Genomic DNA, 18,383 nt, shown 5'->3' with positions numbered 1-18,383 from the left:
CCCTGCACGTAGGTCCATTCGGGTGGAATTCGAACGTACGTGCCTCAGTTCGGCCTCCCCCTGCACGTACGTCCGTTTAGGCGGAGTTCGTGCGTCCGTTCGGCCTTCCTCGGCAGGTACGTTCGTTCGGGCGGAATTCGAACCTGCACGTACGTCCGTTCGGGCGGAATTCGAACACACGTGCCTCCGTTCGGCCTCCCCCTGCACGTACGTCCGTTCGGGCGGAATTGGAGCGTACATGCATCCGTTCGGCCTCGCCTTGCACGTATGTCCGACGAGCAGTATTCGAACGTACCTGCGTCCGTTCGGACTCCTCCTGCACGTACGTCGTTAGGGCTGAATTTCAACGTACGTGCGTCCGTTCGGCCTCCCACTGCACGTACGTCCATTCGGGCTGAATTCGAACGTACGTGCGTCAGTTCGGCCTGGCTCTGCACGTACGTTCGTTCGGAATTCGAATGTACGTGATTCCGTTCGGCCTCCCCCAGGATGTACGTACTTTCAGGCGGAATTCGAACGTACGTGCGTCCGTTCGGCCTTCCCCAGCACGTACGTCCGTTGGGGCGGAATTCGAATCTACGTGCGTCCGTTCGGCCTCTCCATGCACGTACGTCCGTTCGGGCTGAATTCCAACGTACATGCGTCCGTTCGGCCTCCCCCAGCACGTATGTCCGTTCGGGCGGAAATCGAACGTATGTGCGTCCATTCGACTCCCTCTGCACGTACGTCCGACGAACAGAATTCGAACGTACGTACGTCCGTTCGGCCTCGCGCTACACGTTCGTCCGGTCGGGCGGAATACGAACGTACGTGCGTCCGTTCGGGCTCCCTCTGCACGTACGTCCATTCGGGCGGAATTGGAACTATGTGCGTCCGTTCAACGTCCCTCTGCACGTACGTCCGTTCGGGCGGAATTGGAACGTACATGCGTCCGTTCGGCCTCGCCCTGCACGTAGGTTCGTTCAGGCGGCATTGTAACGTACGTGCGTCCATTCGGCCTCCCCCTGCACGTACGTCCGATCGGGCGGAATTCCAACGTACATGCGTCCGTTCGGCCTCTCCCAGCACGTACGTCCGTTCGGTCTCGCTCTGCACATACGTCCGTTCGGTCAGAACTCGAACGTACGTGCGTCCGTTCGTCCTCTCTCTGCACGTACGTCCGTTCAGGTGGAATTTGAAGGTACCTTCGTCCGTTCAGCCTCCCTCTGCACGTATCTTCGTTGGGAATTCGAACGTACGTGATTCCTTTCGGCCTCCCCCAGCACGTACGTACTTTGGAGTGGAATTCGATCGTACGCGCGTCCGTTCGGCCTCCCCCTGCACGTACGACCGTCCGGGCGGAATTCGAACGTACGTGCGTCCGTTCGTCGTCCCCCTGCCCATACGTCCGTTCGGGCGGAATTGGAACATACTTGCGTCCATTCGGCCTCGCCCTGCACGTACGTCCGTTCGGGCTTAATTGTAACGTGCGAGCGTCCTTTCGGCCTCGCTCTGCACGTACGTCCGTTCGGTCTCGTTATGCACGTACGTCCGTTCGGCCTCGCTCTGCACGTACGTCCGTTCGGTCGGAACTCGAACGTACGTTCGTCCGTTCAGCCTGCCTCTTCACGTACGTCCGTTCAGGCGGAATTGTAACGTACGTGCGTCCATTCGGCCTCTCCCTTCACGTACGTCAGACGGGTGTAATTCGTACGTACGTATGTCCGTTCGGCCTGGCGCTGGATGTACGTACGTTCTGGCGGAATTCGAACGTACGTTCGTCCGTTCGGCCTCCCCCTGCACGAACGTCGCTTCGGGCGGAATTGGAACGTACATACGTCCATTCGGCCTCACCCTGCACGTACGTCCAACGCGCGGAATTCGAACGTACGTACGTCCGTTCGGGCTTAATTGTAACGTGCGAGCGTCCCTTCGGCCTCGCTCTGCACGTACGTCCGTTCAGAACTCGAACGTACGTGCGTCCGTTCGTCCTCTCTCTGCACGTACGTCCGTTCAGGCGGAATTTGAACGTACGTTCGTCCGTTTGGCCTCGCCCTGCACGTACGTCCGTTCAGGCGGAATTGTAACGTACGTGCGTACATTCGGCCTCGCCCTGCACGTACGTCCGTTCAGGCGGAATTGTAACGTACGTGCGTCCATTCGGCCTCGCGCTGCATGTACGTACGTTCGGGCGGAATTCGAACGTACGTGCGTCCGTTCGGCCTCCCCCTGCACGTACGTCGCTTCGGCCGGAATTGGAACGTACATGCGTCCATTCGGCCTCGCCCTGCACTTACGTCCGTTCGGTCAGAACTCGAACGTACGTGCGTCCGTTCGTCCTCTCTCTGCACGTACGTCCGTTCAGGTGGAATTTGAACGTACGTTCGTCCGTTCAGCCTCCCTCTGCACGTACCTTCGTTGGGAATTCGAACGTACGTGATTCCTTTCGGCCTCCCCCAGCACGTACGTACTTTGGAGTGGAATTCGATCGTACGCGCGTCCGTTCGGCCTCCCCCTGCACGTACGACCGTCCGGGCGGAATTCGAACGTACGTGCGTCCGTTCGTCGTCCCCCTGCCCATACGTCCGTTCGGGCGGAATTGGAACATACTTGCGTTCATTCGGCGTCGCCCTGCACGTACGTCCGTTCGGGCTTAATTGTAACCTGCGAGCGTCCTTTCGGCCTCGCTCTGCACGTACGTCCGTTCGGTCTCGCTCTGCACGTACGTCCGTTCGGCCTCGCTCTGCACGTACGTCCGTTCAGTCTCGCTCTGCACGTACGTCCGTTCGGTCGGAACTCGAACGTACGTTCGTCCGTTCAGCCTGCCTCTTCACGTACGTCCGTTCAGGCGGAATTGTAACGTACGTGCGTCCATTCGGCCTCGCCCTTCACGTACGTCAGACGGGTGTAATTCGTACGTACGTATGTCCGTTCGGCCTCGCGCTGGATGTACGTACGTTCAGGCGGAATTCGAACGTACGTGCGTCCGTTCTGCCTCCCCCTGCACGTACGTCGCTTCGGGCGGAATTGGAACGTACATGCGTCCATTCGGCCTCACCCTACACGTACGTCCAACGCGCGGAATTCGAACGTACGTACGTCCGTTCGGGCTTAATTGTTACGTGCGAGCGTCCCTTCGGCCTCGCTCTGCACGTACGTCCGTTCAAGCGGAATTGTAACGTACGTGCGTACATTCGGCCTCGCCCTTCACGTACATCCGTTCAGGCGGAATTGTAACGTACGTGCGTCCATTGGGCCTCGCGCAGCATGTACGTACGTTCGGGCGGAATTCGAACGTACGTGCGTCCGTTCGGCCTCCCCCTGCACGTACGTCGCTTCTGCCGGAATTGGAACGTACATGCGTCCATTCGGACTCCCCCTGCACGTACGTCCGTTCGGGCTTAGTTGTAACGTGCCAGCGTCCCTTTGGCCTCGCTCTGCACGTACGTCCGTTCGGTCAGAACTCGAACGTACGTGCGTCCGTTCGTCCTCTCTCTGCACGTACGTCCGTTCAGGTGGAATTTGAACGTCCGTTCGTCCGTTCAGCCTCCCTCTGCACGTACCTTCGTTGGGAATTCGAACGTACGTGATTCCTTTCGGCCTCCCGCAGCACGTACGTACTTTGGAGTGGAATTCGATCGTACGCGCGTCCGTTCGGCCTCCCCCTGCACGTACGACCGTCCGGGCTGAATTCGAACGTACGTGCGTCCGTTCGTCGTCCCCCTGCCCATACGTCCGTTCGGGCGGAATTGGAACATACTTGCGTCCATTCGGCGTCGCCCTGCACGTACGTCCGTTCGGGTTTAATTGTAACCTGCGAGCGTCCTTTCGGCCTCGCTCTGCACATACGTCCGTTCGGTCTCGCTCTGCACGTACGTCCGTTCGGCCTCGCTCTGCACGTACGTCCGTTCGGTCTCGCTCTGCACGTACGTTCGTCCGTTCAGCCTGCCTCTTCACGTACGTCCGTTCAGGCGGAATTCGAACGCACGTGCGTCCGTTCCGCCTCTCTCTGCACGTACGTCCGTTCAGGCGGAATTTGAACGTACGTTCGTCCGTTTGGCCTCGCCCTGCCCGTCCGTCCGTTCAGGCGGAATTGTAACGTACGTGCGTACATTCGACCTGGCCCTGCATGTACGTCCGTTCGGCCTCGCTCTGCAGGTACGTCCGTTCGGCCTCGCTCTGCACGTACGTCCGTTCGGCCTCGCTCTGCACGTACGTCCGTTCGGCCTCGCTCTGCACGTACGTCCGTTCAGTCTTGCTCTGCACGTACGTCCGTTCAGTCTCGCTCTGCACGTACGTCCGTTCGGTCGGAACTCGAACGTACGTTCGTCCGTTCAGCCTGCCTCTTCACGTACGTCCGTTCAGGCGGAATTGTAACGTACGTGCGTCCATTCGGCCTCGCCCTTCACGTACGTCAGACGGGTGTAATTCGTACGTACGTATGTCCGTTCGGCCTCGCGCTGGATGTACGTACGTTCTGGCGGAATTCGAACGTACGTGCGTCCGTTCGGCCTCCCCCTGCACGTACGTCGCTTCGGGCGGAATTGGAACGTACATGCGTCCATTCGGCCTCGCTCTGCACGTACGTCCGTTCGGTCTCGCTCTGCACGTACGTCGAACGTACGTGCGTCCGTTCGTCCTCTCTCTGCACGTACGTCCGTTCAGGCGGAATTTGAACGTACGTTCGTCCGTTTGGCCTCGCCCTGCCCGTCCGTCCGTTCAGGCGGAATTGTAACGTACGTGCGTACATTCGGCCTCGCCCTGCACGTACGTCCGTTCGGCCTCGCTCTGCACGTACGTCCGTTCGGTCTCGCTCTGCACGTACATCCGTTCGGTCGGAACTCGAACGTACGTTCGTCCGTTCAGCCTGCCTCTTCACGTACGTCCGTTCAGGCGGTATTCGAACGCACGTGCGTCCGTTCGGCCTCGCCCTGCACGTACGTCAGATCAGGCGGAATTGTAACGTACGTGCGTCCATTCGGCCTCGCCCTGCACGTACGTCAGACGGGTGGAATTCGTACGTACGTATGTCCGTTCGGCCTCGCGCTGGATGTACGTCGCTTCGGGCGGAATTGGAACGTACATGCGTCCATTCGGCCTCACCCTGCACGTACGTCCAACGCGCGGAATTCGAACGTACGTACGTCCGTTCGGGCTTAATTGTAACGTGCGAGCGTCCCTTCGGCCTCGCTCTGCACGTACGTCCGTTCGGTCTCGCTCTGCACGTACGTCCGTTCGGGCGGAACTCGAACGTACGTGCGTCCGTTCGTCCTCTCTCTGCACGCACGTCCGTTCAGGCGGAATTGTGACGTACGTGCGTACATTCGGCCTCGCCCTTCACGTACATGCGTTCAGGCGGAATTGTAACGTACGTGCGTCCATTGGGCCTCGCGCAGCATGTACGTACGTTCGGGCGGAATTCGAACGTACGTGCGTCCGTTCGGCCTCCCCCTGCACGTACGTCGCTTCTGCCGGAATTGGAACGTACATGCGTCCATTCGGCCTCCCCCTGCACGTACGTCCGTTCGGGCTTAATTGTAACGTGCCAGCGTCCCTTTGGCCTCGCTCTGCACGTACGTCCGTTCGGTCAGAACTCGAACGTACGTGCGTCCGTTCGTCCTCTCTCTGCACGTACGTCCGTTCAGGTGGAATTTGAACGTCCGTTCGTCCGTTCAGCCTCCCTCTGCACGTACCTTCGTTGGGAATTCGAACGTACGTGATTCCTTTCGGCCTCCCCCAGCACGTACGTACTTTGGAGTGGAATTCGATCGTACGCGCGTCCGTTCGGCCTCCCCCTGCACGTACGACCGTCCGGGCTGAATTCGAACGTACGTGCGTCCGTTCGTCGTCCCCCTGCCCATACGTCCGTTCGGGCGGAATTGGAACATACTTGCGTCCATTCGGCGTCGCCCTGCACGTACGTCCGTTCGGGCTTAATTGTAACCTGCGAGCGTCCTTTCGGCCTCGCTCTGCACATACGTCCGTTCGGTCTCGCTCTGCACGTACGTCCGTTCGGCCTCGCTCTGCACGTACGTCCGTTCGGTCTCGCTCTGCACGTACGTACGTTCGGTCGGAACTCGAACGTACGTTCGTCCGTTCAGCCTGCCTCTTCACGTACGTCCGTTCAGGCGGAATTCGAACGCACGTGCGTCCGTTCGGCCTCTCTCTGCGCGTACGTCCGTTCAGGCGGAATTTGAACGTACGTTCGTCCGTTTGGCCTCGCCCTGCCCGTCCGTCCGTTCAGGCGGAATTGTAACGTACGTGCGTACATTCGGCCTCGCCCTGCACGTACGTCCGTTCGGCCTCGCTCTGCACGTACGTCCGTTCGGCCTCGCTCTGCACGTACGTCCGTTCGGCCTCGCTCTGCACGTACGTCCGTTCAGTCTCGCTCTGCACGTACGTCCGTTCGGTCGGAACTCGAACGTACGTTCGTCCGTTCAGCCTGCCTCTTCACGTACGTCCGTGCAGGCGGAATTGTAACGTACGTGCGTCCATTCGGCCTCGCCCTTCACGTACGTCAGACGGGTGTAATTCGTACGTACGTATGTCCGTTCGGCATCGCGCTGGATGTACGTACGTTCTGGCGGTATTCGAACGTACGTGCGTCCGTTCGGCCTCCCCCTGCACGTACGTCGCTTCGGGCGGAATTGGAACGTACATGCGTCCATTCGGCCTCACCCTGCACGTACGTCCAACGCGCGGAATTCGAACGTATGTACGTCCGTTCGGGCTTAATTGTTACGTGCGAGCGTCCCTTCGGCCTCGCTCTGCACGTACGTCCGTTCGGTCTCGCTCTGCACGTACGTCGAACGTACGTGCGTCCGTTCGTCCTCTCTCTGCACGTACGTCCGTTCAGGCGGAATTTGAACGTACGTTCGTCCGTTTGGCCTCGCCCTGCCCGTCCGTCCCTTCAGGCGGAATTGTAACGTACGTGCGTACATTCGGCCTCGCCCTGCACGTACGTCCGTTCGGCCTCGCTCTGCACGTACGTCCGTTCGGTCTCGCTCTGCACGTACGTCCGTTCGGTCGGAACTCGAACGTACGTTCGTCCGTTCAGCCTGCCTCTTCACGTACGTCCGTTCAGGCGGAATTCGAACGCACGTGCGTCCGTTCGGCCTCGCCCTGCACGTACGTCCGATCATTCGGAATTGTAACGTACGTGCGTCCATTCGGCCTCGCCCTGCACGTACGTCAGACGGGTGGAATTCGTACGTACGTATGTCCGTTCGGCCTCGCGCTGGATGTACGTCGCTTCGGGCGGAATTGGAACGTACATGCGTCCATTCGGCCTCACCCTGCACGTACGTCCAACGCGCGGAATTCGAACGTACGTACGTCCGTTCGGGCTTAATTGTTACGTGCGAGCGTCCCTTCGGCCTCGCTCTGCACGTACGTCCGTTCGGTCTCGCTCTGCACGTACGTCCGTTCGGGCGGAACTCGAACGTACGTGCGTCCGTTCGTCCTCTCTCTGCACGCACGTCCGTTCAGGCGGAATTGTAACGTACGTGCGTACATTCGGCCTCGCCCTTCACGTACATCCGTTCAGGCGGAATTGTAACGTACGTGCGTCCATTGGGCCTCGCGCAGCATGTACGTACGTTCGGGCGGAATTCGAACGTACGTGCGTCCGTTCGGCCTCCCCCTGCACGTACGTCGCTTCTGCCGGAATTGGAACGTACATGCGTCCATTCGGCCTCCCCCTGCACGTACGTCCGTTCGGGCTTAATTGTAACGTGCCAGCGTCCCTTTGGCCTCGCTCTGCACGTACGTCCGTTCGGTCAGAACTCGAACGTACGTGCGTCCGTTCGTCCTCTCTCTGCACGTACGTCCGTTCAGGTGGAATTTGAACGTCCGTTCGTCCGTTCAGCCTCCCTCTGCACGTACCTTCGTTGGGAATTCGAACGTACGTGATTCCTTTCGGCCTCCCCCAGCACGTACGTACTTTGGAGTGGAATTCGATCGTACGCGCGTCCGTTCGGCCTCCCCCTGCACGTACGACCGTCCGGGCTGAATTCGAACGTACGTGCGTCCGTTCGTCGTCCCCCTGCCCATACGTCCGTTCGGGCGGAATTGGAACATACTTGCGTCCATTCGGCGTCGCCCTGCACGTACGTCCGTTCGGGCTTAATTGTAACCTGCGAGCGTCCTTTCGGCCTCGCTCTGCACATACGTCCGTTCGGTCTCGCTCTGCACGTACGTCCGTTCGGCCTCGCTCTGCACGTACGTCCGTTCGGTCTCGCTCTGCACGTACGTACGTTCGGTCGGAACTCGAACGTACGTTCGTCCGTTCAGCCTGCCTCTTCACGTACGTCCGTTCAGGCGGAATTCGAACGCACGTGCGTCCGTTCGGCCTCTCTCTGCACGTACGTCCGTTCAGGCGGAATTTGAACGTACGTTCGTCCGTTTGGCCTCGCCCTGCCCGTCCGTCCGTTCAGGCGGAATTGTAACGTACGTGCGTACATTCGGCCTCGCCCTGCACGTACGTCCGTTCGGCCTCGCTCTGCACGTACGTCCGTTCGGTCTCGCTCTGCACGTACGTCCGTTCGGTCGGAACTCGAACGTACGTTCGTCCGTTCAGCCTGCCTCTTCACGTACGTCCGTTCAGGCGGAATTCGAACGCACGTGCGTCCGTTCGGCCTCGCCCTGCACGTACGTCAGACGGGTGGAATTCGTACGTACGTATGTCCGTTCGGCCTCGCGCTGGATGTACGTACGTTCTGGCGGAATTCGAACGTACGTGCGTCCGTTCGGCCTCCCCCTGCACGTACGTCGCTTCGGGCGGAATTGGAACGTACATGCGTCCATTCGGCCTCACCCTGCACGTACGTCCAACGCGCGGAATTCGAACGTACGTACGTCCGTTCGGGCTTAATTGTTACGTGCGAGCGTCCCTTCGGCCTCGCTCTGCACGTACGTCCGTTCGGTCTCGCTCTGCACGTACGTCCGTTCGGGCGGAACTCGAACGTACGTGCGTCCGTTCGTCCTCTCTCTGCACGCACGTCCGTTCAGGCGGATTTGTAACGTACGTGCGTACATTCGGCCTCGCCCTTCACGTACATGCGTTCAGGCGGAATTGTAACGTACGTGCGCCCATTGGGCCTCGCGCAGCATGTACGTACGTTCGGGCGGAATTCGAACGTATGTGCGTCCGTTCGGCCTCCCCCTGCAGGTACGTCGCTTCTGCCGGAATTGGAACGTACATGCGTCCATTCGGCCTCCCCCTGCACGTACGTCCGTTCGGGCTTAATTGTAACGTGCCAGCGTCCCTTTGGCCTCGCTCTGCACGTACGTCCGTTCGGTCAGAACTCGAACGTACGTGCGTCCGTTCGTTCTCTCTCTGCACGTACGTCCGTTCAGGTGGAATTTGAACGTCCGTTCGTCCGTTCAGCCTCCCTCTGCACGTACCTTCGTTGGGAATTCGAACGTACGTGATTCCTTTCGGCCTCCCCCAGCACGTACGTACTTTGGAGTGGAATTCGATCGTACGCGCGTCCGTTCGGCCTCCCCCTGCACGTACGACCGTCCGGGCTGAATTCGAACGTACGTGCGTCCGTTCGTCGTCCCTCTGCCCATACGTCCGTTCGGGCGGAATTGGAACATACTTGCGTCCATTCGGCGTCGCCCTGCACGTACGTCCGTTCGGGCTTAATTGTAACCTGCGAGCGTCATTCGGCCTCGCTCTGCACATACGTCCGTTCGGTCTCGCTCTGCACGTACGTACGTTCGGTCGGAACTCGAACGTACGTTCGTCCGTTCAGCCTGCCTCTTCACGTACGTCCGTTCAGGCGGAATTCGAACGCACGTGCGTCCGTTCGGCCTCGCCCTGCACGTACGTCCGTTCAGGCGGAATTCGAACGCACGTGCGTCCGTTCGGCCTCGCCCTGCACGTACGTCAGACGGGGTGAATTCGTACGTACGTATGTCCGTTCGGCCTCGCGCTGGATGTACGTACGTTCTGGCGGAATTCGAACGTACGTGCGTCCGTTCGGCCTCCCCCTGCACGTACGTCGCTTCGAGCGGAATTGGAACGTACATGCGTCCATTCGGCCTCACCCTGCACGTACGTCCAACGCGCGGAATTCGAACGTACGTACGTCCGTTCGGGCTTAATTGTAACGTGCGAGCGTCCCTTCGGCCTCGCTCTGCACGTACGTCCGTTCGGTCTCACTCTGCACGTACGTCCGTTCGGAACTCGAACGTACGTGCGTCCGTTCGTCCTCTCTCTGCACGTACGTCCGTTCAGGCGGAATTTGAACGTACGTTCGTCCGTTTGGCCTCGCCCTGCACGTACGTCCGTTCAGGCGGAATTGTAACGTACGTGCGTACATTCGGCCTCGCCCTGCACGTACGTCCGTTCAGGCGGAATTGTAGCGTACGTGCGTACATTCGGCCTCGCCCTGCACGTACGTCCGTTCGGCCTCGCTCTGCATGTACGTCCGTTCGGTCTCGCTCTGCACGTACGTCCGTTCGGTCGGAACTCGAACGTACGTTCGTCCGTTCAGCCTGCCTCTTCACGTACGTCCGTTCAGGCGGAATTCGAACGCACGTGCGTCCGTTCGGCCTCGCCCTGCACGTACGTCCGTTCAGGCGGAATTGTAACGTACGTGCGTCCATTCGGCCTCGCCCTGCACGTACGTCAGACGGGTGGAATTCGTACGTACGTATGTCCGTTCGGCCTCGCACTGGATGTACGTACGATCTGGCGGAATTCGAACGTACATGCGTCCGTTCGGCCTCCCCCTGCACGTACGTCGCTTCGGGCGGAATTCGAACGTACATGCGTCCATTCGGCCTCACCCTGCACGTACGTCCAACGCGCGGAATTCGAACGTACGTACGTCCGTTCGGGCTTAATTGTTACGTGCGAGCGTCCCTTCCGCCTCGCTCTGCACGTACGTCCGTTCGGTCTCGCTCTGCACGTACGTCCGTTCGGTCGGAACTCGAACGTACGTTCGTCCGTTCAGCCTGCCTCTTCACGTACGTCCGTTCAGGCGGAATTGTAACGTACGTGCGTCCATTCGGCCTCGCCCTTCACGTACGTCAGACGGGTGTAATTCGTACGTAAGTATGTCCGTTCGGCCTCGCGCTGGATGTACCTACGTTCTGGCGGAATTCGAACGTACGTGCGTCCGTTCGGCCTCCCCCTGCACGTACGTCGCTTCGGGCGGAATTGGAACGTACATGCGTCCATTCGGCCTCACCCTGCACGTACGTCCAACGCGCGGAATTCGAACGTACGTACGTCCGTTCGGGCTTAATTGTAACGTGCGAGCGTCCCTTCGACCTCGCTCTGCACGTACGTCCGTTCGGTCTCGCTCTGCACGTACGTCCGTTCGGTCTCGCTCTGCACGTACGTCCGTTCGGAACTCGAACGTACGTGCGTCCGTTCGTCCTCTCTCTGCACGTACGTCCGTTCAGGCGGAATTTGAACGTACGTTCGTCCGTTTGGCCTCGCCCTGCCCGTACGTCCGTTCAGGTGGAATTGTAACGTACGTGCGTACATTCGGCCTCGCCCTGCACGTACGTCCGTTCAGGCGGAATTGTAACGTACGTGCGTACGTTCGTGCGGAATTCGAACGTACGTGCGTCCGTTCGGCCTCCCCCTGCACGTACGTCGCTTCGGCCGGAATTGGAACGTACATGCGTCCATTCGGCCTCGCCCTGCACGTACGTCCAACGCGCGGAATTCGAACGTACGTACATCCGTTCGGCCTCCCCCTGCACGTACGTCCGTTCGGGCTTAATTGTAACGTGCCAGCGTCCCTTTGGCCTCGCTCTGCACGTACGTCCGTTCGGTCAGAACTCGAACGTACGTGCGTCCGTTCGTCCTCTCTCTCTGCACGTACGTCCGTTCAGGTGGAATTTGAACGTCCGTTCGTCCTTTCAGCCTCCCTCTGCACGTACCTTCGTTGGGAATTCGAACGTACGTGATTCCTTTCGCCCCCCCCCCAGCACGTACGTACTTTGGAGTGAAATTCGATCGAACGTCCGTTCGGCCTCCCCTTGCACGTACGACCGTCCGGGCGGAATTCGAACGTACGTGCGTCCGTTCGTCGGTCCCCCTGCCCATACGTCCGTTCGGGCGGAATTGGAACATACATGCGTCCATTCGGCCTCACCCTGCACGTACGTCCGTTCGGGCTTAATTGTAACGTGCGAGCGTCCTTTCGGCCTCGCTATGCACGTACGTCCGTTCGGTCTCGCTCTGCACGTACGTCCGTTCGGCCTCGCTCTGCACGTGCGTCCGTTCGGTCTCGCTCTGCACGTACGTCCGTTCGGTCGGAACTCGAACGTACGTTCGTCCGTTCAGCCTGCCTCTTCACGTACGTCCGTTCAGGCGGAATTCGAACGCACGTGCGTCCGTTCGGCCTCTCCCTGCACGTACGTCCGTTCAGGCGGAATTGTAACGTACGTGCGTCCATTCGGCCTCGCTCTGCACGTACGTCAGACGGGGGGAATTCGTACGTACGTATGTCCGTTCGGCCTCGCGCTGGATGTACGTGCGTTCTGGCGGAATTCGAACGTACGTGCGTCCGTTCGTCCTCTCTCTGCACGTGCGTCCGTTCGGCCTCCCCCTGCACGTACGTCGGTTCGGGCGGAATTGGAACGTACATGCGTCCATTCGGCCTCACCCTGCACGTACGTCCGACGCGCGGAATTCGAACGAACGTACGTCCGTTCGGGCTTAATTGTAACGTGCGAGCGTCCCTTCGGCCTCGCTTTGCACGTACATCCGTTCGGTCTCGCTCTGCACGTACGTCCGTTCAGGCGGAATTTGAACGTACGTTCGTCCGTTTGGCCTCGCCCTGCACGTACGTCCGTTCAGGCGGAATTGTAACGTACGTGCGTACATTCGGCCTCGCCCTGCACGTACGTCCGTTCAGGCGGAATTGTAACGTACGTGCGTCCATTCGGCCTCGCGCTGCATGTACGTACGTTCGGGCGGAATTCGATCGTACGTGCGTCCGTTCGGCCTCCCCCTCCACGTACGTCGCTTCGGCCGGAATTGGAACGTACATGCGTCCATTCGGCCTCGCCCTGCACGTACGTCTAACGCGCGGAATTCGAACGTACGTACGTCCGTTCGGCCTCCCCCTGCACGTACGTCCGTTCGGGCTTAATTGTAACGTGCCAGCGTCCCTTTGGCCTCGCTCTGCACGTACGTCCGTTCGGTCAGAACCCGAACGTACGTGCGTCCGTTCGTCCTCTCTCTGCACGTACGTCCGTTCAGGCGGAATTTGAACGTACGTTCGTCCGTTCAGCCTCCCTCTGCACGTACCTTCGTTGGGAATTCGAACGTACGTGATTTCTTTCGCCCCCCCCCCAGCACGTACGTACTTTGGAGTGGAATTCGATCGTACGCGCGTCCGTTCGGCCTCCCCCTGCACGTACGTCCGTTTGGGTGGAATTCGAACGTCCGTTCGGCCTCCCCTTGCACGTACGACCGTCCGGGCGGAATTCGAACGTACGTGCGTCCGTTCGTCGTCTCCCTGCCCATACGTCCGTTCGGGCGGAATTGGAACATACATGCGTCCATTCGGCCTCACGCTGCACGTACGTCCGTTCGGGCTTAATTGTAACGTGCGAGCGTCCTTTCGGCCTCGCTCTGCACGTACGTCCGTTCGGTCTCGCTCTGCACGTACGTCCGTTCGGTCGGAACTCGAACGTACGTTCGTCCGTTCAGCCTGCCTCTTCACGTACGTCCGTTCAGGCGGAATTCGAACGCACGTGCGTCCGTTCGGTCTCCACATGAACGTAAGCCCGTTCGGGCGGAATTCGGCCTCCCCCTGCACGTAGGTACGTGCGTCAGTTCGGCCACCCTTTTCACATACGTCCTTTCGGGCCGAATTCGAACCTACGTGCGTCCCTTCGGCCTCCAATTACACGTACGTCCGTTAGGAATTCGAACGTACGTGCGTCCGTTCGGCCTCGCCCTGCACGTACGCCCAACGCGCGGAATTAGAACGTACGTACGTCCGTTCGTCCTCTCTCTGCACGTACGTCCGTTCAGGCGGAATTTGAACATACGTGATTCCGTTCGGCCTCCCCCTGCACGTACGTCCGTTCGGGCGGAATTCGAACGTACGTGCGTCCGTTCGGCCTCCCTCTTCACGTACGTGCGTCCTTTCGGCCTCCCACTTCACGTACGTCCGTTCGGAATTTGAACGTACCTCTGTCCGTTCGGCCTCCCCCTGCACGTAGGTCCGTTCAGGCGGAATTGTAACGTACGTATGTCCGTTCGGCGTCGCGCTGCACGTACGTCCGTTCGGGTTGAATTGGAACGTACGTGCGTCCATTCCGCCTCGCCCTACACGTACGTCTGACGGGTGGAATTCGTACGTACGTATGTCCGTTCGGCCTCGCGCTGCACGTATGTACGTTCGAGCGGAATTCGAACGTACAAGCGTCCCTTCGGCTTCCCTCTGCACGTACGCCCGTTCGGGCGAAATTCGAACGTACGTGCGTCAGTTTGGCCTCCCCCTGCACGTACGTCGTTCGGGCTGAATTCCAATGTACGTGATTCCGTTCGGCCTCCCACTGCACGTACGTCCATTCGGGCTGAATTCGAACGAACGTGCGTCCGTTCGGCCTTCCTCTGCACGTACGTCCGTTCGGGCGGAATTCCAACGTATGTGCGTCCGTTCGGCCTCGCCCTGCACGTAGGTCCGTTCGGCCTCGCCCTGCACGTAGGTCCGTTCAGGCGGAATTGTAACGTACGTGCGTCCATTCGGCCTCGCCCTGCACGTACGTCCGACGGGTGGAATTCGTACGTACGTATGTCCGTTCGGCCTCGCGCTGCATGTACGTCCGTTCGGGTGGAATTGGAACGTACGTGCGTCCGTTCGGCCTCCCTCTGCACGTACGTCCGTTCGGGCGGAATTCGTACGTACGTGCGTTAGTTCGGCCTGCCTCTGCACGCACGTCCGTTCGGGCAGAATTCGAACGGACGTGCGTCCGTTGGGCCACCCTTTGCACGTACGTATATAAATACACACGATGGGCTTCTGTCAGTCTTCATCTGCCAAATTCACTCGCAAGGCTTTTGTCAGCCCGAGGCTGTAGTAGAAGGCACAAGGTGCCACGTAGTGGAAATGAACCCGGAACCTTGTGGTTTGGAAGCAAGCTTCTCACCTCACAGCCACTATGTCTGTGTTTGCATGTACGTGACTTCGAAACAAAAAACTTTCACTCTGACTCCTCATCCTCGTTTAACATCCGCTTTCCATGCTAGCATGGGTTGGATGATTTGACTAAGGACTGGTGAAACCAGATGGCTACACCAGGCTGCAATCTGATTTGGCAGAGTTTCTACAGCTGGATGCCCTTCCTAACTCCTCTTTATATAATTAAGTGATTGTGGTATACATATCTCATAAAGCATTTGCATACGTTGTACTTTGAATAGGCCTCTATCTTATAACTTAGTTTATATTAAAGAATAAAGATTGGTCTTATATCTTATCAGTTGTAAAGTGATGCTACTGTCTTTTTCTTTTACAGGACAGAATATTGTTTCGTTCACGACGTAAAAACATCATCATTTGTACTGATTATAACAGTGTCATGAACATCAATTTATCAGACCACAAACCTGTTTACGGAGTGTTTGAAGTTTCGCTGAGACCCGGAAGGGACACGTGAGTATTCTATTCTCTTTCTCCTGTCTCAGTCATTTGACTGCAGCCATGCTGGAGCACCGCCTTTAGTCGAGAGAATCGATCCCCAAGGACTTATTCTTTCGGTCTCTTTTTGCTGAACCGCTAAGTTATGGGGACGTAAACACACCAGCATCGGTTGTCAAGCAATGGTGGGGGGGGGGGGACAAACACACCAATACATATATATACACACGATGGGCTTCTTTCAGTTTCCGTCTACCAAATCCACTCACAAGGCTTTGGTCAGCCTGAGGCTATAGTAGAATACAATTGTCCAAGGTGCCACGCAGTGGGATTGGTAAGCAAACTACTTACCACACAGCCACTAAGATTTTAGATTATATTTTGGCGAGGAAATGGAGAAAGATTGTCACCTTTAAATTACACCATGACACATTGGATAATGTATTCTGATACTATACACCCATGAAAATAAGACAGGATGCTGAGGTGCATGACTAGAATGCATTTAATTATAGGCTAGTTGGATCATGATCATCTTGTGAGTTAAATAATAATAATACAAAACATGAGATCTTCTAGCATTAATCTTTTACTTGCCGTGCTGGGGCACCACCTAGAAGAGTTTTAATTGAACAAAACGCCAGGACTTATTTTTTTAAGCTTAGTACTTAGTAAACACTAAAACCAGTCGTCAAGCAGTAGCGGGGGACATACACACACATATATATATATATATATATATATATGTATATATACACAGTGAAACCTCACAGTACGAGTTTAATTCATTCGATGACTGAGGTCGTCTTACGATTTACTCATTTTACAAATTAATCTTTCCCCATTGAAATTAACTAAAATACAATTAATCTGTTCCAGCCCTCCCCAAAAACCACTCAAAAATAATTTTTTATGGGTTTTAAAACAGAAAAGGTATAGTTACAAGTCAAATGCCAATTATAAAAAAGAGAATGTAAAAGAAATATGTAAACTGGTTTTATTAACTGAATTTGTGTGCGCGTACAATGGAGCACTCGTACTGTGAGGTTCTACTGTATATATATGTATACACATAATAGGTTTCTTTCAGTTTCCATCTACCAAATCCACCCCGCAAGGTTTTGACTGGTTCGAGGCTATAGTAGAAGACACTTGCCCAAGGGGGCAAGCAGTGGGACTGAACCCAGAACTATGTGGTTGGGAAGCAGGCTTCTTACCATACAGCCACACCTTGCACCTATGTTGAAGACATTAAATTTTGTTTCTTTTTCCAAATTTTTCTAGGATGGCATTGGCTGCTGGAAAATTCAACCGAGAAGTTTATATTGAAGGTAAGTGTTTAAACTAAAGCTGTTATCTATGTACAAAGGTGTGGTTCCAAGATAAAGACCACATGAGGCATGAATCCTGACCAGGCATGCCACACTACTAAAGAAATTCAAGATAATTTTTCATTAGGTGTGCCATTCAGAAAGTGCCACAGGACATAGTTTGCCCATGGCTCTTCTATGCAGTCATTTAAACTGCTGTAATAATATTAATACCAGAACTGGCTCTCAGATGCTTGAGTGTCGAGTATTTTCTGCGATACTCAACACTACTACAGCTGTGCATATACACACACACATACATGCATAGGGTTTAGAGATTGATGCTTGAGTGTCGAGTATTTTCCACGATACTTGGTACTGCTACAGCTGTGCACACATACACATGCATAAACACATACATACACATGCATAAACACATACATACACATAAGCCAGGCAGCTGGGAAAAAATCGAAGAAATAAAACGCATTTTACAGGAATCACCAAACAAATACTTTCGGTTTTGATGTACTTTCTCTGAAAGATCACCAAAACTCAACTGTTGTTCCCTCATGCAGATGACGTCCATAACTAAAAATGTTCTAACAGTTTCAAATTTTTGTGTGTCTTTACAGCAAACCGTCGTCGAGCTGAAAACCAGTTTGGTCAACCAGTGAATGACAAGTCCAGTTCCGTCTGTGCTATACAGTAATTCTCTGGAGAAGCAACATTCTCTACCAAACTGTATTGAACCGTAATTGAACCAATCATGACGTGAAAGTTTCCAACTCCGGGTATATTTAATCTGACCAGTAACACACACACCTTAAGTTATTAGATAAAAAAAGAAAAAAAAAAAAAAGACATTCATTTCGTCATCTCACAAAATGTATTTCTTTCACTATTTTGTAATTGTCTGTTAAAGGGGTGGAAGGATGGACAGTGGTGATGGTAGGAGGGGAAATTTTGACTCCTGAAGAAAGAAGAAGAAAAAATAATTTTTCAAAAAATTGATTTTCTTCCTGAGTTTTAATTTGTCGAGTGAGTAACTTAATCTAAGACTGTGTTCATACTGAAGCACTTATATTGTGGAAGAGTCTTTCTTATTTATTTCTTTACTGCCCACAAGGGGCTAAACACAGAGGGGACAAACGGATTAAGTCAATTATGTCGACCCCAGTGTGTAACTGGTACTTATTTAATCAACCCCGAAAGGATGAAAGGCAAAGTCGACCTCGGCGGAATTTGAACTTAGAACGTAACAGCAGACGAAATACCGCTAAGCATTTCGCCAGGCGTGCTAACGTTTCTGCCAGCTTTCTATAACACACAAAGCTGTTAAATGCATTTGAAGTTTAGCATATAAGACACGTCTCAAACCTGCTGAAATGGTTCCTGCACCACTGCCGTGTCACACTGGATGTATGAGAAGGCACACTGTCTTGTGTGGACATGTAATTATCTCCAGATG

The 18,383-nt window shown here is 56.0% G+C and overlaps 1 protein-coding gene across 2 annotated transcripts in view; it reads left to right on the top strand.

Annotated features, from left to right (window-relative positions):
- The window catches only part of LOC106880773 (uncharacterized), a 55,062-nt gene extending 37,138 nt beyond the window's left edge, over positions 1-17,924 (top strand). For both annotated transcript variants that reach the window (XM_089339548.1, XM_052975740.2), the window contains exons 10-12: positions 15,481-15,617; positions 16,887-16,933; positions 17,548-17,924. In XM_089339548.1, coding sequence (XP_089195674.1) covers positions 15,481-15,617; positions 16,887-16,933; positions 17,548-17,624 — 261 coding nt within the window. In that variant the 3' untranslated portion in view covers positions 17,625-17,924. The remainder of the gene's footprint in view (positions 1-15,480; positions 15,618-16,886; positions 16,934-17,547) is intronic.
- The last annotated feature ends 459 nt before the right edge of the window (positions 17,925-18,383 follow it).

Source organism: Octopus bimaculoides, chromosome 22 (genome assembly GCF_046866305.1).
Source record: "Octopus bimaculoides isolate indiv1 chromosome 22, ASM4686630v1, whole genome shotgun sequence".
Taxonomy (NCBI): domain Eukaryota; kingdom Metazoa; phylum Mollusca; class Cephalopoda; order Octopoda; family Octopodidae; genus Octopus; species Octopus bimaculoides.
The sequence above is the reverse complement of the archived record's forward strand: the minus strand, read 5'-3'. Positions and strand labels throughout refer to the sequence as shown.